The sequence below is a fragment of the Phragmites australis genome, chromosome 6 (assembly GCF_958298935.1).
Source record: "Phragmites australis chromosome 6, lpPhrAust1.1, whole genome shotgun sequence".
NCBI classification, from domain to species: domain Eukaryota; kingdom Viridiplantae; phylum Streptophyta; class Magnoliopsida; order Poales; family Poaceae; genus Phragmites; species Phragmites australis.
This window is the reverse complement of record NC_084926.1, coordinates 40,743,771-40,766,094: the sequence shown is the minus strand read 5'-3', so window position 1 is coordinate 40,766,094 and position 22,324 is coordinate 40,743,771. Positions and strand designations below refer to the sequence as shown.

Here is a 22,324-nt window from a genome sequence, read left to right as displayed (position 1 = left end):
CCGACAAAAGGTAACTACTTAGAGAACCTAGAAAGCAAGTGATATATCTCTATTTAGAGGATATGGAAAGCATGCAATAAATATCTTGGCTTTCTAGTGCGGTGCACATGTACAATTCTATGGGGAAAACATTATGCAAAAGATAGTGATCTGATCGATAAAGTGGATTATGATCTTCTGCCTGATTTAGTAAGTTTTAATATGCTTCAAAAAAAATTATCCCATCTGTTGCTATTGCATCAACGATGGTTGTTGCAATGTAACCTAGTTATATAGAAGATATCTAATATGCAGGCAGGCAACATATATAGACATAAATCACAAAAGGCGAAATAATAGTCATTTTTCAAGCAGCTATATCATCCAGTGGTATAATGGATCAGCTTTCCTTTCCTTGAAGCTATATATCACACTAGTGCACATACCGTACTGGTAACTTGACACAAGTTGAATAAACTCTCACCTTGGGCCATGTTACTGCAAGAAGATCGCATTTTCGAATAAAGCACCCCTCGGACAAAAGAGTGTTATTCACTGAGCCTTTTCCAGCTGCCAATTACCTTGAGAGCTTCACTTCTACTACCCTTGGAAAGCCTCCTATCTTTTCCGCTTTATCCCCTTCTAATCACGGCATCTTCTTAATACCAAGTTTAAACTTAAGACAGTATAGGGCCTAATATATTCCCCTGTGTGTAGAGTTGGAACCATCTGAGTATTTTCTGTTCTTTTTTCTGTAAAGGTTGTATGAACTTATTCTGCCCAAGCCCAGTCAGAGGTTTAGAGCCATCGACATAGTAGTGCTGGCACCAAGAACTACGGCTGGAATTCAACGACTTGGCCTGCCCAATTTCTGTGAATCCATAACCACTGAAATGCAGGTTCAGGAGACGTCACGACGGATTTTCATGGCCTTTTCCCTGATACGCTGCATGAAACTGGATCCGTGATGTACCGTCAACAATTGGGATGGAAAAATGTTCTGTTCAATCTGTCATCCTGTAGCAAATTGATGGACGAGTGGATATTATGCGCATTCACAATCCGGCATACCACTAAGTTCCAGGCTTTCAGGCAGGCATCCCATGATCTTTTGCCTGCAGCTTCACCCCACGTCAGATGCTTGTTAGACAGTTTGAACCACTGACCAATAAACCATCAGAATTTGCACGCAAGTGATCTAATACCGATGTTTCTTCAGCTACTTGATGTATGTAAGCATAGCTTATAAAAAAAATGTGATCACATGCAAGAACAAACTTGATGATTGCTGCACGCCACAGGAAGCTGTAACTGTTAACCCAGTTCAGAAAAGCTACACTTATTGGCATTAGTTACTGGATAAACAGATACAAGGCATGCGAAATCTTCAAGATTGAGAACCGGAACGATGGAGGCTCCAGCAGCATGCTACGATTTAGCCTCAGTATCTGCAGTGTACATCTCATAACTTACATGCAGCATTTCAACTGATATGAACATAACTTGGTAAAGCCAAATAAAACCAACAGTACGACTCGTGTCAGAATTCACTACTCTTATTTGCCTAACCTAAAACAAAGATGCTTTAAAAGAATCACGAGACATGCTTTACAAAGATTATCTTTAACAGAGATTCGGTAGCTGCATAGAGGAATTGGACTACGGTGTACAAAGCTCTCTTTTGTAAATAAGACCACACCAGTAGACATTTGCTGCCAATTTATTTACGTCCATGAGGAGCTTCATAATTGCTGCCAGCATTAGCTGCGGCTCGCCCAGATCCATAGGCTGGAGGCTGTGCAGCCAACCCATAGGGAGAGGATCCCTGTGCAGCGGCGAAGGGAGATGATGCCTGTGCTAGTCCATAGGATGACGGTAGCTGTGTGTGTCCATATGCAGATGGTGCCTGTGTTTGCCCATATGATGGTAGCGCCTGAGCTGAGCCATAGGGACGCACTGTTGCTCCGCTGTAGGATGATGGGACAGACCCAGATGCGTACGATGGTGGTGTCTGTACAGATCCATAGGTGGATGCAGATTGTCCCCATGCATATGGAGGCGGTGTTGCCTGATTTGATCCATAGTAACCAGCACTGCTCCCATGAGCTGCTGTAGGTGCCACCAGTCCTCCAATTGCAGGTGCCTTTGAAGCGTCATATCCAGCACCCTTCAAAGAGTCATAGCCAGTGGAACCCCTTGATACATCATGTGTTCCAGTTCCAGCTTTTGAAGAACTGATACTAGCAACACGAGAAGTGTCATATGTGTTGCCTCTTGATGGCTCATATCCAGAACGAGGAGCAGTCCCAGCTGGGTTTCCACTTAGAGAGTCTGCCAGACCACCAGTAGTTGTCCTTGCCTGAAATAAAATGATAATTCTATTGTTATTACTATATAAAGATTGCCCCAGCACCTAGTTACAATAAGCTGAAGACTGTTTAGTATTGATATGGGTAAAAATAAGGAACAAAAACATCAGGAGAGCAAATTTCAATTTCCTAAATTGTTTGTTTCGTCTTCCCATTTCAGTTGGAAAATGCAATATGATGTTTGGGGTACTGTAATAAATTTAAAGCTAGAATAGTCCAGCATTCATCTTCGTTATTCTGCATTTGCTATCAGCAACTCTGTCTTGGGCAGGCTATTACAGAGGCAAACTATTTCTGGATTCAAAAGTAGTACAATATGCATGATCCACGTTATGAAATTTTGAAATGGTGGGTCCGTGCCATCTTTAAATTAGCTCAAAAAAGTTTGAAGAACCACGTGCCAAACTTTTGATCCCAAAATTTTCAAAAGAAAGAACAAGCTTAGTGAGAACTGTAGGTTAACAGTTCTCACTATGCAAATAAATGCAATGTGAACATGACACAAGAAAAGTCCAATACATCTGACGAAAAAGTATATAGCACCATTGTTGGTACGGTGATGTGGCGTGGTGCGGCGACCCATCACCTTCACACCTTTACAGTGCTTATGGCGCACGGCGTGACGACGCCATACACACATCATAGTATAGGATAGTAGAAAATTATATTGGCAAATAACAATGTAAATATAGTTCAAAAGTGATAGTCTAGGATTTTAGGAAATCAAAATATGTAAATGTAACACAAAAGACATAGAACTCTCTCATCTCTCAAAGTATATATAAAAAGGAAAGAAAAAAAAAAGGAGAATACACTAATAAAATGGGTTGCCAGCCAGCCATAGGTTGCCAGCCCACTAATTCAGCCCATGTAATAGAACATGCCCCTTCTACTTGCCCTAACAGCCACTCTGCCTCCTCACTGCGCCGCCCTGCTCCCTATGCCTCCCCACGCCTCCTACTCCCTCCGCATCCGCATCCGCATCCGCCTCCCCACGCCCCCTACTCCCTCCACATCCGCCTCCCCGCACCGTCGCCTCCATTGCGCACCCTCCTCTCCTCCCTCTCTGGCGCACGACACCCGCACTGTCATCGCCTTTTCCTTCCACCCGTTGGATCTGCACCAAGCACGGGCGGCAGACAGCTCTTGGTCTCGGCAGCAACTTGCCGACTCAAGCGATCCAGTCAGGTAAACAATAGTGCTCTTGCCTCTCGGTCTGTGACCCACTCAACCTCTCATCCCTCTTATGATCCCCTCCACTAAAGAGCGTGCGGTCATGGGTCTGATTTTTGTCAACATGCAACACGGGTTGGGTACCCACGAAGCATCGGGTCGGGTACAGGTTTTAAAGTCTGACCACGGGTACCCACAGGTATACCCGATATGTAATGTTGGCCCATCCAATCCACTATCCATTGCTAATTATAATAGCCACAATATTGTTACTAGTAAATATTATAACATGTAGCAAATCACTTACAGATAATAATAATAATATGATTTGCTAGCATTTCTCTATGCATTTCATAGCATGAGTAAAAAAAAGGACAAACTCATGAGTCAATTCTCGTATCTTTCATATGTGCCATGGTAGAGACAAAAGAAGAAGGCACTAGGATAAGGATTAACTGAAGCTGGGAAGTACACTAGCCATCATGAGTATATGACATTGCATTGCGCCTGGCCATGCATGCACAAAAATTGGCTTCTCCCAAACTAATTAAATAAAGCTTACTTGCAATTGCTTGGCTGAGATGGAGCCAGCAGAATGACTGCAGTGAAGGACCTACAAATCTACTAGCTCCTAGGTTCACCTGCATGTACCGAAAGGTCATCCTTTCGCTTTCTCAAGGGACAACTTGACAGCACGAGATAACCCTCGACAGATCCTTTGCTTCCTATAAATAGGGGTGGTGGCCATGCTTAAGAGGACACGCCACACTGAAATCACAAACAAGTTGTTCTGTGCTGAAAGTAAGGATCGCAGGAGTAAAAGGTAGTTCAGTGTTGGCCGACTACTGTGCAGAGCAGGCAAGCAGATCACCCTAGTATCTCGTACTCTCTTCTTGTTCTTAATTTTGATATCAGCATGAGTCTGTTTACAGTACAGATTATATGTTGTTTTATTTTATTTATCTCGTAAAATGCTGGTGTTACGATAGCAAATATATTGTACTGATCACAGTTCAGGTATGGGACTGTCTAAGTTCTCCACGAAGAACGACTCTTGTACAGAACAGAGTAATCGGTGAATCCGTAGGAGCGACCAATACTAGTAAGTCAAGGTTGTCGTTACTCGTGGTGTTAAGGGCTCAACTCTTCTGGGACCTATGTTCTAGTAGAGACTGTGATGTCGAAGTACCCCTCTTAAGAGTGTTAAAGTGTGAAATTTCACCCTTGTGATTCACGGGTTGGGAAGCTTGCAGTCTTATGTAACACAAAAGTCTTATGAGAAAATATTTTTTGTTAAATAATTTATTATTTTTATGTGTTTGTTTGCTGAGTGTGATTTATCATACTCACCCTTGCTTTAACCTTTTTTTTTGTAGCTAGAACAGTGATAGTCATGCCACTGGGTAGGAAGAAGAGCCACAGGTGTAGCTGACAGGAGGAGAAATAAATCCAGCTAGTAGTTGATATGATTTACACTTGCTTTTAGCTTCCGCATTATCAAATGTAATAAATAAAGTACTCTCAAGAGGAATGTTGATATAATAAAATGAGATTTTTATTTGAGCCTTACATGATTGTTAAATTCACATAAACATGTGGCAATTGTTACCACTAGACCCTATGCTAGGGTGTGACACTAACCCTAGCCCAACCCAATAATTCCACCTCAACACCCACCCCCACCAGCCCACCCCCACCCAACCCCCACCTGCAACCCCGCCCCCACCCGGCCACCCCTGCAACCACCTCGCTGCCGCACCCCCCCCCCCCCCCGTGCGGCCATGCCCCTCCCTCCCCTAACAGCTCGACGCTAGCCGATGCCCCCCCAGCTGCCCACCTACTCCCGCCGTCACCGCCCGCCTGCGCCCCTTCCCTAGTTGGCCGTCGTCGCCAGCTCGTGTCCCGCCCCACCTGGTCGGTCGTCGCGCAGGCCGCTCGCCAGCCTCTCCCCTGGCCGGTCACCGCCCCTCACTCGCGTCACCACGCACCCGAACCCCTTCCGCAACCAGCCACCGCCGCCGCCATAGAGCGCAGATCCATTGCAGAGCACGATCAAATTGGTACCCGCGAGCACAGACACGGGTACGGAAATTGGCCCATCACCCTTCACGAGCGCAGGTTAGGTCAAATGATTCGGGTGGTGGGTCAGGTATGGATTTGCTTTGCCCTTACCCGACCCGTTGCCATCCCTAAATGGCACCTGTCACACAAAAAAAGGTCGCCACAAGACGCCTTATCGGTGCCACGGCGACGCCACGCCGATGTAGCGGACGCCATACACGCCGGCGACGTGGCGAGGTCCAGTTCACCACCATACCGCTAATTCGTCAATATGGTGACGACATAGCGATGCCTTAATAACTATAGCACTTGTATGAATAACATAAACCTAGACAAGTTGCCAAAAGAAAAACAAAATTACTTCAAAGATCATAAAGTTATGGTTCACACCAAATGAACATGAAACTAATAGGAGAAAACCTTACATCTTGCTATGTAAGGAGGGTATTGGCCCACGCGTTGCAACTTTGTTCATTATATCCACACATAAACATAAACACAGGCAAATACTGCATTTTTATTCCCCTCCCCCTCAAATATCTACAAGTATAACTTCACTCCAACCTTGAATTGGTGTTCGTGAAACACAGTACATAAGTTCTTATTTCTTGGATAATCACAACTTCGTTGTGCCTTGTGAGAGGTAAGGTGATGTGGTGTTTCATATTTCTGTCCATCTTCAAAGCTCAAATGGTGTCTCATGTGAGATACATATGTATATCTCCATTTAACACATGTTCCATGAGACTAACCACTTTCAGTTGCTAGTTGATAAACAAATTTGTGCAATTGAAGCAAAACTTAAGGGCCACATTGTGATGGTAGACATGATGCCGACATATATTTCAGGAAAATAATATATTTCACAACACGTAAGCTACTCCTTTACCAGGAAGGAAAGCTGCTCACCTGTGCACCTCCATAACCACCATCATAAGCAATTTGCCCAACAGAAATATGGCTAGATGTACGATCATCCGTTTGAGCAGTATTAGTATTGTACATCATACCTACATATAGAAATGTTTCATGTCAAAACACTGATACTGCAAACATTGGTTTCTACCTATACTAATCTATAGAGTAATAAATGAAATAACTGATAAACAGCAAACTCCATACCACTTTTGTCAAGATTAGCTGCATTCCTCAACTCAGCACGAAGTTTTTCCAGCTCCATGACCATGGAGTCGTAATTCCTCTTCATTGTCTGCAACGACTCGGAGTGGTCCACCCTGAGCTTCCTTTCATACTCATAAGTAGCCCTGGAATATAAAAGAGTGCATGCAAATTGCAAAGTTGAGGCCAATCACGTAATAAAACAAATGCATAGTAATGAAGAAACCCAGCACTTGCTACAAACCTGAGGTGCTGGTATTCTTGCCTAGCAGCATCCCGTTCAGACACGAGCGCAGGAAGCTGTTGCGACTCACCGAGGTTCCTCTGCAGGTCCTTGCTCAGCTTCTGTACATCCGCCACCATGTTCTGCCTCGCCGCCACGAGGCTCTGCGCCTCTGCGTGTGCCTGTTGCAGCTCCACCTTCACAGACTCACAGGCTTTCAGGTCAGCTTCCATCTTCGCGACCCTCTCGAGGAGCCCCCTCATCTCCTGCTCCTCGGCGGCCTTCGCCGCATCCCCCTGCGCCTGCAGCCTCTGCAGCTCCTGCTGTGCCACCGCCAGCTCCTCCCTCAGCGATCCGTGGCTCGCAGCGAGCCGGTCGTTCTCCACTGCCAGCTTCTGCATCTCCCCACGCTGCGACGTGAGCTTCTGCTCCAGGACCTCCGGCAGCGGCGGTGGCAGCACGTCGTAGGGGAATGGCCCGTGCCCCAGCGGCGGCAGGTGCATCCCCGGGCCGTACGGGTCCCGGACCTCCCGGTGCATCATCCCATGGGCTAGGAGTGGACCCTGGCCAGGGCCAGGGCCGGGGAGCGGCCGGTGGTGGTAAGGGGGCATGCCGGCGGCAGGCTTAACGCGGGGCATAGGGTTCTACTGAATCCCCAAATCTTTTGGAAAATGAACTGCACAGCCACCTAGGGCACCAATTCGCCTTCGGTGTCAACTGCTGAGATCGCACTTGCGCGATGGAGAACACGAACCTAATGGAACCGCGGATGGATGGATGGATGGGATGGATTAGTAGCAAAAATCCGCAACTAACTCGATATGGAGAGAGAGATTTGCATCTGACTGAGAAATGAAACTAACTCCTAGAGCAAGGAATCCATCCGATGAAATTAGGGTTACTTACCAGTTACGAGCAGAAGAAGGAATCAATCCCGTCTCGATGGAGGGATGTCCGCTCCACGCCGGTCCACCGATCCAGAACCAGTAGAGAGGAGGACGGCGACGCCTCACGACGAGGGCAGACGTCCGGTGGAAGGGGAGACCTGGCTTGCCGTTCGGAATCGCTTCCCTTCGTTACTCCAGCTTGTGGGCCTGATAAAAAGGGCGGAGCTGGGCCTAGTCGCAGCCCAGTGGCCCAACTAATGCTCACATGGGCCAGCCCCAGGTGCCAAGCAGCGAGTAGCTCCAGCCCACTTCGGCTAGCACCCCAGCAGCAGCTTCTCCTCGCCAGTGTACCTCGTGCCTCCTAAGGGCCTATTTGAAAAAGCTTTCTCTGATTTAAATTTTCTGTAGAAAGTAATTTTTTGGAGGAAGTGATTCTGTGACTGAAAGTGATTCTATAAAATAAAATATAGAGAGAAAGTGATTATGTGCGGAAAGTAAATCAGGAGAAACTACTTTTTTTCAGCTTCTCAGCTTCTAATTTATTTCAGAGAATCACTCCCACGGATTTCACTTAGGGAGCTAAAAGCTGAAAGCTGCTGTTTGGCGGAGCTCCCCAACTGGGAAGCTGCTCTGGGAGCTCTGCCAAACAGACCTGAGTACGGATCAGATCCGACCAACCTCTCCACCTGCAACATCTTGGGCACCGTCCTATCCAATGGTTTCATGTTGGTGGCAACTCGACATTGTTAGGGTTGTTCCTGCTCTTCCAGAGCGGGCTCTCCAACCTCACTAAGTTGATACCGTCGTAACCAGGATGGTTTCAAAAGTTCACCGACCTGCTCCTCTAGGCAATGCTCACTGCAAGAAGATCCTCTTAGAGCTGTTCAACTGCTCCATATTGATGGTGGTCAACCTATCTGTCAGTCAACTGGCTTACCGATGAAGTGCTAAGGGTGTTCGGGCTACTCGACTCGCTCGAGCAGCTGCTCACTGAGCTTGCGAACATCGTGGTGCTCGAGTTCTCGACATGTGGGGCCAGGTTGTGATACAGAAAGAGAGATAAAGAGAGGAGAGGAAAATGAAAGAGGAGGTGTGAAGGTGAGGGTATAGTGGTCTTTCCCTCCTCCTCCAATGTGGTATAGCTAATACTGCAATTTTGCAATGTTCTGAAACTAATATAAAAAAAGAGTGTCCTACAACTAATATAAAAAAAAAGAGTCACGTTTTAATAGTGTCATGTTGACAAATTTGTATAAATATAGAGACATATTGATGTATTATTATTTTTCTTCTTATTCTTTTTGAAAAATTGGCATATTGTATTATCAACATTCCATTCCATGTAACATAGTCTTAGAACTTTGCCCTAGTAATGACTTAATCTTGGCCTCGCCTCAATAGATAAAATGATAATGCACCTAAACTAAACTTGATGCTATCGATTAAGCTATATGCCCCTCGGTCATATGGGCTTTTCTTTATCAAACCTATGACCAGACTTATACTTTGGATCTTAGAGACAATTATAGTGTACTTTTGTACATGCCCCTGTAACCACTCTTTTGTGCATGTCCCTACAACAACTCTTTTGTATATGTTCCTACAACAACTCATTAGTATTATATACAACTATAATGACCCTTAACAAAAAGCAATACTTCTCTCTTTTTGGTTCTTCTTGCTTAGATATACTAGTTTTTCACATACACATCACCAGTGGCTAGCTTCAACTATAGTAGTCCTTTTTCCCAAGATGCTTTGTGTATCTCAACATAAGAGCACCCTAGTAACGGTGTACATTTTCATTAAATATCCAAAGCATCCACATAAATGACTTCGATCTTGTGGCTCTTTTTCTCTAGTCTCTAATTTATTAGCATAAAACCCATCAGTAGATGACCCTTTTCTCTGAGAAGCTTAGTGCATCTCAATAAAAGATCAGTCCTAGTAATTTTGGATGTTTTTGACAAAATCCCCAAACTATTTTAGCAAAAAATGGCTTCTATCTTTTGGTTCTTCCTCCATGGTTACTAATTTATTAGCGCACAACTCATCAGTGGCATTATGTGTCACGTCCCAAATCCTTAATTACGCAATTAAGTATAATTATGCTTTTTAAGTATTATGTTTAATTTTACATAATTGTAATTCGGAACATTATTGCACTTTGTTAAGAGTTAATTGGATGAGAAAAAGAAATTCGAGAGGAAAAAGAGTTGAATTCGCAGTTAAAACGAACTCCTTTCTCTAACATGTGGACACCACACCTCACCCACTCCCTCCAACCACTTAGATGGGCAGCCCCCACATGCCCTCTCTCTCTCCTCCTCACTCCCTCACGGCTCCCACCCGAGCTCCCCTTCCCTCTCACTCCCTCTCTCAAGCACTCTCTCCTTTTTTTTTCCGAAATCTGAGCTCAAGAGAGGGATTGAAGGTATGCATATGGTACCATTGCGATCACAAGCTCGCAAGCTATCCATCCCTCCAATTCATTTTTATTTTCCCGAAGGATTCGAACCAATTTTGGTGTCTTTTCGTGTTCTAGGTCAAAACGTGAAGAACACTGAAATTCATTATTTCCCGAGCGTTTCCTCTATTTCCCGGTGGTCACCAACCTTCACAAACTCCATGGGTAAGTCCCTTAGACTTCCCATGATAAGAATTCGTGGTTTGGTTGGTTGATTTCGAGTTTTAGCAAAGTTCAAGAGTTCTTGATATTTTGGATCAAAAATGGGGATTTTGATGAAATTGAATTAGGAATCGAGTTGTTAGGTTGATGAGTGAGTTCTAGATTCTCTAAACTCTTCCAACCATATCCCTATTTGGAGTGGAAAAGATCGCAAATCGATTTAGCCAAAGTTTTTCCTCAAATAGGAGCAGTTCTGGAAAGTCTAGAACCTCTGCAAAAATGTGCGGATAGTCTGCAAATGTGCGGAGGGTCCGTAGTTACTATTCATCAGGCGAGCTAAGGCTTGTAAAATTCATAATTAATTCATCTGAACTCCAAATGATGTGAGACCAGTTGCGTTAGCTTCGTATAAGTGTGAACTATATGATAAAAATGTTGAAACTAAAGAAAATACTTTGGAGAATTAATGAGTTATTTAAATGTGTTTCCGCTGGTGTAAATTACCGATACTCAATCCCATCTTCTAAAATTATGAAACCACTTGGGCAATTCATGTTTTGCGCATCTTATGGCATGAATTGTTGCATTTTATCCATACTCATAGCATTGCACACGTTATTCTTTTTTTAGAGAACGCTGATCTGACGATCCCGGAGGCCGAGTTCAATTGCGGCGTGCCTCACACTTGTGATCCAGGGCAGCAAGGCAAGCATCTATCATATTGTGCCTATGTAAATTTGAAAGTCTAAAATGTTATCTATGCTTATCTATGTATGCATGTGTCGGGTACCTTTGGGTAAAACCTATGCCGTTGCATTCTTCGACCTTGGTCATGAGTTCATGTATGTTCCTCGAAGCCTAGAAGTGATGTTGATGTCTAAAGGTCTTCGCTATTGTCGGAGGGTTAACTCCTATCGCAGGGATCCTGAGGGACCCCTTTTTAGAGATTCGGCCGGGGGGATGATCCTGAATATGTTCGCCGGAGAAATAAATGGGTATGAATAAGATGGCCGGTGGGGTGGAATGATCTAATGCGGAACAGAGTAAATGCGCTGGTGTTTAGACAGGTTCGGACCGCACGGAGGCGTAACACCATACTCCTGTATGGATACTATAAATTCCTTGATGATGTCCCTCAAGAATGTTACTGGTTACAAGAATATTTGTCTAACTTAGAGCCTAGGGCTCCTTGTTCTTCTCTTCTCTTCGCTACCTCGAAAACTTCTCAGAGATTGTCTAACTTGTCGAGCTTGCTCGGAAATTTCAAAGCTTCAAAGAACCTTTCTTTGTCCATGCGGCCAGCTGCTTTAAATACCCACCGGCAGTGGCGTGCCCCGAACGGGAGGGGGGACACGAGTTCCAAGACACCATAAATGGAAAGGGCGTCATCATAGCCTCTGGGCGAAGTAACCGGGGGTGAAAAATGCGTCCCACGCCTGGTCATCCGTCACCATAAATGCACTGGCAACGGGCGCCGTGGAGAAGGCCCACCGGGCAGCCGCAGAGCGGCCCGACGTGCCCGCCATGTCTTGTTCTCCTGCCGCAGCAGTGCGGCAGACGGAACGCCTCGGCCCTTACGACGTTATCCCGAGACGGGCCGGATGGCACGGGATGGGACCCGTGCATTCAATGACCCCACGCCCTTCTGCCAGAATGTGGCAGGAACTGACACCGAGCGTGGCGGGAGCAGTTGGAGGTGACAGGCCACGCGCGCTTTTTAAATGCGGCCTTGGGCCTTTGACTGGCTGACACCTCATCACTAGGCCCCTCGGGGGCCACTGTCAGGGGGCTCTCTGAGTCATCGGGGAACGGAGTGCTCGGGGGTCACTGTTCACCTCCCCGAGCACTCTCTCTCGAGAATGCACTTTCTTGATCCTTGAGGAACCGAGTGCTCAGGAGTATTGTTCACCTTCCCGAGCACTCTCTCCCGGGCACGCTTGTACGGATCCTCGGGGGACCTAGTGCTCGGGGGCTGCTGCACGCAGCCCCGAGTACTCTCTCCCGGAGCTTCCTTCAGTGGATCCTCGGGATACTTGGGTGCCCAGGGGGCCACCGCTTACGGCCCCTCGGGCACATTTCTCCCGGTACTTAGCTTTCTTGATCGTCGGGGGACTCGGGTGCTCGGAGGCCACCGTATACCTCCCCGAGCACTTTCTTCCCGGTACTTAGACTTTGCAGATCATCGGGGAACTTGGGTACTTGGGGACCACTGACTGTGACCCCCGAGCGCCCTCTCCCGGGACTTAATCTTTCTTACCTCGCGAAGGAGACTCCACGGGATGGCGCCACGTGGCGGATTGCTGGTCGGGCCTCGGGATTCAGGGACCCCCGGTTCCTGATTCACTAACAGCTATGCTTAGAAATGCTTAGGTATTTCGGTAGAAGTCGAACGACGGCGTTTTCGTTGTTTGCGAGCATAGGACTTACTTATGGTTCGCAATACTTTTATTCACGGATGTTGAGATGGTTGGATGATGAGTGGTGAGTATGAGACGAGATGTGGGCGGTGATAGGGGTGTCGTCTGCCTCGGCGGAAAGTCCGGGAGGCAGGTCGGGAGAGGAACTCGAGCACCGTAGATCGCTTGCATCGTTTAAGGCCGTCCGTCGATACAGTTGACTTTAGCACTTACCTTACTCACCACATGCCGATCTAATAGTAAGGCGAGCTGAATACCTTCGTAGATGTGGCTTTTGTAGGGCCTGAACAACGACGGTGTGAGCGGGCGGGCTTGTAAGCGGTGCTAGTTTGCTCCGGGAGTAGTTCTAGCACCGCCACGTCGAGCGTTGCATGTCACACACGGTTGGGAAAGGTTGACACGAGTACCCCCTTGTGTGCACTTTAGCAGGTGGCACAAGCCGTATGGTCCCCGAGTCGTGTGGGTCCAGGAGTATCCCCCTGCAGAATGTATAAACAATTCGAATTGCCGCGCTCTCGGTCATGAGCATGCTATTGTTTCCTTTGTATCGGTCATAGAGGTTCGTTGTGGTTTGTGGGCGATGGCATGAGGTTGTGGTTGTTGGGTATGTGGTGGTGGTCTGGATGATGGTATGGTGGTTTGTGGGCTGGTGGTCGGGATGGCACTTGTTTATATTTGATACACCTGTTGTTACATTTACATATGTTCAGTTGATGGTCATGCAGGATAGTTTCATATATGTTGGTTAAGTTAGTTAATCACACCTATGTCTAGGTTGTTTACCGCTTAATTAACTTAATCATGCTTAATTCTGGCTACCAGCTTAATGCATGATTTTTGGAGTCAGGAATATATATATACTCATACTGTGTAAGACTTGCGAGTACCTTCGTACTTAGGGTGCTACCTTTAAGTTGATGCAGGTTCACAAGTTGGTGAGGAAGAGGCGGTGTTCGGCTACTTTGTGCCTGCTGATCAGGGCGGCAGGCAGGATTAGCTCATTCTGCTCCGAACTCAGTGTTTTGGTATGGAACATAAGGGCATGTGGCTCCGTATCCTTTTGTGTATAGTTTATTTTCTTTCGCTGCGTAGTCTCTTTTGTTAGTTAGGAGTTGAGGGGTTTTTGTCTCCCCCTAGCTCGCTTTTGTTGTAAATTATTGAAATTAGTTACATGCTTAATACTTGTAATATAAATATTTATTACTCGCTCTTCATTAAGCTATGTTGTGATGTACCTGTTGGAAGGCATGTATTCCGATCTTTGGGCACAAAACACATGCTGGTACTACCGGGATGATATTCTGGTTAATCATCGAGGTTGTGATTATGAATAATGATCCTCTTGATGATTAATTAGGATATTATTTAGACGGTTTCTTACATTATGCAACAACAAACGACTATTTTCCTGAGAAGATAGTTGCATATGAAAAAAAGAAAAGCAATCCTATGAAAGATGGATGTTTTCAATAAAATCTCAAAGCATTCCATCTCATTAATTACTTCTATCTTTTGAATCTTCTTCCTTAGCTACTAATTTATCAGTATACAACTCATTAGTGGCTTTGTGCAACTACAACAACACTTTCTTGAAAAGTTCACCGCATCTCACACAAAAAGGATCCTACTAAATAAGATGTTTCAATAAAATCACAGAGTATTACAACACATAAATAACTTCCTCTCTTAGCTACTAATTTATTCACATACACCACACTAGCGGTTGCATGCAACTACAATGGCCCTTTCATGAGAAGTGCACTGCATCTCAACTAAAAAGTAGTTGCTGCAATTTTGGAAGTTTATGATAAGGTCCTAAAAGCATTTTATCACATATATAACTTCTATATTTTGACTATTCTTCACTTAGCAAATGATATATTGGTATACATCTCAACATGCTAGTATCATATTATATCAAACCTTGTCTCATGATGTCCATCGTCTCAATTGAAACATGATCCATTTGTGCATGTTCTTGATAGACTCATCAAAGCATATCAACGTATATATGCCTACAATCTTTGAGTTCTTATTCCTTAGTATCGGAGGATTAACTCCTGTCGCAGGGATCCCGAGAGACCCCTTTTTAAAGATTCGGCCGGGGGGATGATCCTGAATAAGTTCACCAGAGAAATGAATGAGAGTAAATGCAATGACCGGTGGACGGGGATGATGACCTAGTGCAGAAAGAAGTAAATGCACCGAAAATTTAGACAGGTTCGGGCCGTACGGGGGCGTCATACCCTACTCCTGTGTGGATGTAATAACTGCCCTGAGGAAGTCCCTCAAGGGTGTGCTGGTTACAAGAATATTGTGTCTAACTAAGAGCTTGAGGCTCCTTGTTCTTGGGCATCGACTATGGTTCGGCTCTTGGTGCTTCTGTGTTCGAGGCTTACGGTCTCTTCTTCGTTGATCCGGGGGCCCTCTTTTGGAAAAACTCTCCCTTTTTTCTTGGGTGTGCCGACTCTTTTATGCACTCACCGGCTGAGGCATGCCCCAAACGGGAAGGAGAGGGCACAAGTTTCAAGACGCCATGACTGAAAAAGGCGTCATCATTTCTTATGGGTGAAGTGACCGGGGGTGGAAAACACAGCGCACGCCCGGTCACCTATCACCATAAACGCCCTGGCAACGGGCGCCGTAGAGAGGGCCCATTGGGCAGCCACAGAGCAACCCGGTGTGCCCGCTCTGTCTTGTTCCTCTGCCACAGCAGGGTGGCGGACGGAATGCCTTGATCCTGGCGATGTTATCCCGAGACACACCGGGTGATACGGGACGAGACCCGCTGTGGGGACCCGTCCAAACAGTATTCAAATTTATCATCAAGAGGATTATTATTCATAATCACAACCTCGATGATTAACCAGAATATCATCCCGGTAGTCCCGGCACGTGTTTTGTGCCCAAGATCGGAACACATGCCTTTCCAACATGTACATCACAACAAAGCTTAAGAAAGAGCGAGTAATTAACATTATATTACAAGTTCTTAAGCATGCAATAAGTTATCACAATTTACAGAAAAAGAGAGGTAGGAGGAGACTAAAACTTGCTCAACTCCTAACGAGCAAAAGAACTAAGCAGCGGAAGACTAAAAGCTATACAACAAAAGGATATGGAGCCACATGCCCTTAGGCTCCATACCCGAACATCGAGTTCGGAGTAGAATGTGCTACTCCTGCCCGCCACCCTGATCGGCAGGCACAAAGTAGCCAAACACCGCCTCTTCCTCAGCAGCAGCACCTGAAACGCAGGCATGAGTACGAAGAGTACTCGCAAGACTTAAACCATATAGAGCACATAAACCTAGCTCGACTCCAAGGATTATGCATTGAGCCATTAGCAAGGATAAAGCCACATGGTTATATTAAACATAAGCGGTAAGCAATCTAGACATCTATGTGTGAGCAACTAACTTAACCAACAACATGATTCTACCCTGCATATACCAACTGAACATAAAGGTAATTGTAACCAACATAAACATAAAACTAGGACCAACATGAGTACATATGTAACCAAGAACCAACTCGTCCATCTCCCACATAACCAACCACAACCACAATCGAAACTCTACGACCGGGTGCAAATGAAACAATAGCATGCTCATGACCGAGAGCGCGGCAGTTCGAACTGTTTATACACCCTGCAGGGGGATACTCCTGGACCCACACGACTCGGGGACCATACGGCTTGTGCCACCCGCTAAAGTGCACACAAGGGGGTACCCGTGTCAACCTTTCCCAACCAGCCCCAACCGTGTGGGGCATGCATCGCTCGGCGCGGTGATACTAGAACTACTCCCGGAGCAAACTAGTACCGCTTACAAGCCCGCTCGCTCACACCGTCGATGTCCACGCCCACAAAGCCACAGCTGCGAAGGTATTCGGCTCGCCTTACCATTAGATCGGCATGTGGTGAGTAAGGTAAGTGCTAAAGCCAACTACCCCGATGATCGGCCTTAAACGATGCAAGCGGTCTACGGTGTCCGGTCTTCCTCTACCGGCCTACCCAGGGGAACTCCACATCCGGGCAGGACAAAACACCATCCTAGCACCGCCCACATCTCGTCTCATACTCACCACTCATACAACCATCACCAACCAATCTCCAACATTGTGATCATAACAAAAGTAGATAATGCCTATGCTCGCGAACGATGAAACCATTCACCGCTCGACTTCTACCGAAAGACCTATGCATTGCTAAGCATTTCGATTAATTTGTAATCTAGACAACAACATATTCAAGGCGACAAGGGTATGGATAAACAACATATCAAGGTAGAGGATATGCAATTCAATATAGGATCTACCCATTTATACCCGACAATGACTCACTAAACATGCAAACATACACAAGTATAATTTGTCAATTTTAGACTTCATTCAATTCGATTAAACGGGTGCAATATGCAAACATAATAGGTTGCTTGCCTTGATGCACTGGTTCACAAAGGTGCGGCGCCTCGGGATCGACCTCGGTCTCCGGGATCGATGGATCGGCGTGTTCTAAGAAACATAACGCGTGCAATGATAAGCATAAATGAAATGCAACAATCTAAGCCACAAGGTGCAAATGATGAAATATCATAAAAATATACTTTAAAATGTAGGAAAATATTTTTCCTAGCTAGAACAGGTCATAAGAAGACTAGCAAAATTGGTTTCATCCATTTTGGACTTGCAAAGAATTAATGGTGAATTAATGAAGCTTAAGTCTAATTAATTAGCCTCAAAAATTTAATTCAACATTTAAAGGCTGGGGATATTTTTAATAGATAGAGTAGTTTATTATGAAACCAACAAAATTGGTTTCATGATTTTTGGAGTTCGTATGAATTAATTATGGATTTTACAAGTTTCAGCAGAGACTGATAAACAGTGCACCCGGATACTCCGGGGTACCGGAGACTCCGGGAGACTCTCCGGCAGCACCCTGTCTGTTATTTTCGGCTGGGGCTCACCGGAGACTCCGGGGAAGGCCGGATACTCCGGGGAAGCTCCAGAATTGGGCTGTTTTGAGGGGGAAAATGCCCGGAACGAATTGCAATCTTCTCCAAACCAAAAGGGAACATGTTTGAGCTAGTTCAAGGGTTCTAGAACTCATCTAACAACCTAGAAACTCCATTCCTAACTCAAATTCATCCAATTCCTCAATTTAGGGTTAAACTCACAAAAACTCATGAATTTCACTCTTTTGCAAAATCGACCAATCGAATCATGAATTCCTGCTATGGGGAGCCTAAGAGACTTACCCACAACACTTGTGAAGGTTAGTGGCCGCCGGGTGATGAAGAAAACGGTGGGAAATCGAAGAATTCCGACGTTCTTCACTTTTCAACCCTAACACCAAAAGACATCCAAATCGGCTCAAATCCTTCGGGAATGAGCAAACAAATTGGAGGAATGGAATGCTTGTGAGCTTGTGATCGCAATGGTACCACATGCATACCTTGATTCGGCTCCTAGAGCACGGATTTCAGGGAGAAAGGGAGAGGGGCTTGAGAGAGTGAGAGAGGAAGGTGGCTCCCTTGCTTGCACGGGAGAGGCACGGGAGTGAGGTGGGGCTGCTGTGGAGTTGGCAGCCGAGTGAGGGAGAGAGAGTGAGGTGTGGGGCCGGCCAGCTGGTGGGTCCCACATGCTAAGGAAAAAGTCCGCTTTGACTGCGAAATTCATTCTTTTCACTCCCGAATTCGATTCTCTCATCCGATTGACATGAAACGAATTGCGCTAGAGTTATAAAACAAAATTACACAAAATTAAACATAATGCTTAAGAAGCATAATTATGCATAATTATGTGATTATAGAATTTGGGACGTGACACCCGTGCAATTAATGGCCCCACGCCCCTCTGCCAAAGCATGACAGGGACTGACACTGCGGCGGGAGCAGTTGGGGATGTCAGGCCGCGCACGCTCATTAAATGCGGCCTCGGACCTCTGACTGGTTGACACCTCATCGGCAGGCCCCTCGGGGGCCTCTCTGGGTCGTCGGGGCATCGAGTGCTCGGGGGCACTGTTTACCTCCCTGAGCACTCTCTCCCGAGTACTCTCGCACGAACCTTCGGGGAACCGAGTGCTCGGGGGCTGCCGCGTGCAACCCCGAGCACTCCCTCCCGAGCACTTTTGATCAGATCTTTCGGAGAACCGAGAGCCCGGGGGCTGCCACGTGCAGCCCCGAGCACTCTCTCCCGAGCACTTTCACACTGACCCTCGGGGAACCGGACGCTCGGGGGCTGCCACACGTAGCCCCCGAGCACTCTCTCTCGGAACTTAGCTCTTCTGATCGTCGGGGGACTAGGGTGCTCGGGGGTGACCGGGCACCTCCCCGAGCACTTTTTTCCCGGTACTTAGACTCTGCGGATCATGGGGGAACTGGGGTGCTCGGGGACCAGGAACTGTGGCCCCGAGCACCTTCTCCCGGAACTTGGACTTTCCTCACCCCGCAGGAGGGACCTCGCGGGATGGTGACACGTGACGGACGGCTGGCTTGGCCTCGGGACTCAGGGACCCCCTGTTCCAGATACACCGACACTTAGTTAACAAAAAAATCAACCTTATCTTAAAGTATTTTGAAGATTTTATTGCACCTTAACAAAACTGTCCTATGAAAAAATGTTGATGTTTTCAACAAAATTTTAAATCATTACAACACATAAATGATTAGATTATTACAACATATAAATGACTCATCTCTTTTGGTTCTTCCTCCCTTAGCTACTAACTTATTCATATACACCTCAGCCGTGTGTGTATGCAACTATAATGGCCTTTCTCCCGAGAAGTGAACCACATCTCAACAAAAGAGCAGTCCTAGAAATTTTGGAATTTTTCGATATAAAGTTCTTAAAGCATTCCAACACATATGACTTCTATCTTTTAGCTATTCTTTCATCAGTTACTAATTTATTGACATACAACTAAACAATGACGGTCATTATCCCATGAAGTGTCTACCGTCTCAATTGAAATGTGATCCCTCTTTTGATAGAATCACCCAAGCATGTAAACACATAATTAACTATATTCTTTTGGTTCTCCTTCCTTAATTACCACATAAAACCATCCTTATCGTCACGACTACATTAAAAACATGCTAAAATATATATAATGTATATTGATTATTTATAGAAAATGCCAATAAAACTAGTAAGCATATTTTAGTGCATATAACTTCTATCTTTTCACTCTCATCCCCTAGTCAGTAATTTATTAGCATACAACTCATCAATAACTTTGTGTAGCCACAACGACACTTTTGCCAAGATGTTCATTGCATCTTAAAAAAAGATCATGTAGAAAATATGTTGTTTTTGATAAAATATCAAAGTATCACAACACATAAAAGAACTCCCCTCTTTTGGTTCTTTCTCCCTTAGTTACTAATTTATTCACGTACACCTCAGCAGCGTCTGCATGCAACTACAACAGCCATTTTCCCAGAAGTTAACCACATATAACCAAAAAAGCAGTCCTAGAAATTTTGGAAGTTTTTGATAAAGTCCTCAAAGCATTCAAGCGCATATGACTTCTATCTTTTGCTATTCTTCCAATTTATTGGCATACAACTAAATAATGATGGTATGCTATTATATCAATCCTTATCTCATGGAGCATCTATCATCTCAATTGAAACATGATCCCTCTTTGTATGTCTGGATAGAATCACCCAAGCATATAAACACATAATTGACTACATTCTTTTGATTCTCCTTCCTTAATTACCACATAAAACCATCCTTATCGTCAGAACTTCATTAAAAATATACTAAAAATGTTATAGCATATATTGATTATTTGTAAGAAATACAAATAAAACCAGTAAACATATGCTTAATACATATGACTTCTATCTTTTCGCTCTCATCCCCTAGCCAGTAATTTATTAGCATATAACTCATCAATGGTTTTGTGCAACTGCAACATCACTTTTCCCAAGAGGTTCATTACATCTAAAAAAACAATCATGTAAAAAATATGATGTTTATTATAAAATCTCAAAGTACCACAACTCCCCTCTTTTGGTTCTTTGTCTCGTAGCTACTAATTTATTCACGCACACCTTAGTAGCATTTGTATGCAACTACAACGGTCCTTTTCCTAAAAGTTAACCATATCCTTAAAAAAACGGTGTTAGAAAATTTGGAGTTTTTGATGAAGTCCTTATAGAATTCTAGCACATCTATGGCTACTATCTTCTGGCTGTTCTTCCATCAGTTACTGATTTATTGGCATACAACTAAACAATGACAGTATACTATTAAATCAACTCTTATCTCGTGAAGCGTCTATCATCTCAACATAAACGTGATCCCTCTCTGCATGTTCTTGATAGAATTACCCAAGCATATTAACATACAATGGATTCCATTTTTCTGGTCCTCCTTCCTTGGTTACCATTTAAAACCATCCTTATTGCCAGGACTTTATTGAAAGTCTGCTAAAAAAATTATACCATATATTGATTATTTGTAGGAAATGCAAATAAAATTAGTAAACATATTTTAGTACTTATGACTTCCATCTTTTCACCCCATTCCCTAGTCAGTAATTTATTAGCATACAACTCATCAATGGCTTTGTGCAACCGCAACAACATTTTTCCCTAGAGGTTCATTGTATCTAAGAAAAGATCATATAGAAAATATGATGTTTTTATATAATCTCAAAGTGTCACAACACATAAAGGACTCCCCTATTTTGTTTCTTTCTCTCTTAGCTACTAATTTATTTACATACACATCATCAACGTCTACATGCAACTACAACAAGCCTTTTCCCCAAAAGTAAACCACATCTTAACCAAAAAGCAATTCTAGAAATTTTGGAAGTTTTTAGTAAAGTCATCAAAACATTCCGACACATATGACTTCTATCTTTCGACTATTCTTCTACTAGTTACTAATTTATTGTCACACAACTAAACAATGATACTATGCTATTATATCAATCCTTATCTCATGAAGCATGTACTATCTCAATTGAAACGTGATCCCTCCATACATATTCTTGATAGAATCACCCAAGTATATATAAACACATAATTGACTACATTCTTTTAGTTTTCTTTCCTTAATTACCACATAAAACCATCTTTATCGTCAAGACTTCATTAAAAATATGCTAAAAATTTATACCTTTGTAGGAAATACAAATAAAATCAGTAAACATATTTTAGCACATATGACTTCTATCTTTTCACTATCATCCCCTAATCAATAATTTATTAGCATATAACTCATCAATGACTTTGTGCAACTGCAACAACACTTTTTTCAATAGGTTCATTGCATCTAAAAAGGATCATATAGAAAATATGATGTTTTCGATAAAATCTCAAAGTATCACAATATATAAATGACTCTTCTCTTTTGGTTCATCCTCTCTTAACTACTAATTTATTCACATACACCTCAGCAGCGTCTGCATGCAACTACAATGACCCTTTTCCTCCAAAAGTT

At 44.4% G+C, this 22,324-nt stretch overlaps 1 protein-coding gene across 1 annotated transcript; it reads right to left on the bottom strand.

Annotated features, from left to right (window-relative positions):
• Window positions 1-1,302: 1,302 nt before the first annotated feature.
• Window positions 1,303-7,985, bottom strand: LOC133922492 (protein FLX-like 2). Its single transcript, XM_062367854.1, has 5 exons — window positions 7,831-7,985; window positions 6,946-7,678; window positions 6,705-6,847; window positions 6,492-6,592; window positions 1,303-2,338 (listed from the first exon to the last, which is right to left on the bottom strand). The coding sequence occupies exons 2-5, from the start codon at window positions 7,560-7,562 to the stop codon at window positions 1,700-1,702; spliced, it is 1,500 nt and encodes a 499-aa protein (XP_062223838.1). The 5' UTR covers window positions 7,563-7,678; window positions 7,831-7,985; the 3' UTR covers window positions 1,303-1,699.
• Window positions 7,986-22,324: the final 14,339 nt, after the last annotated feature.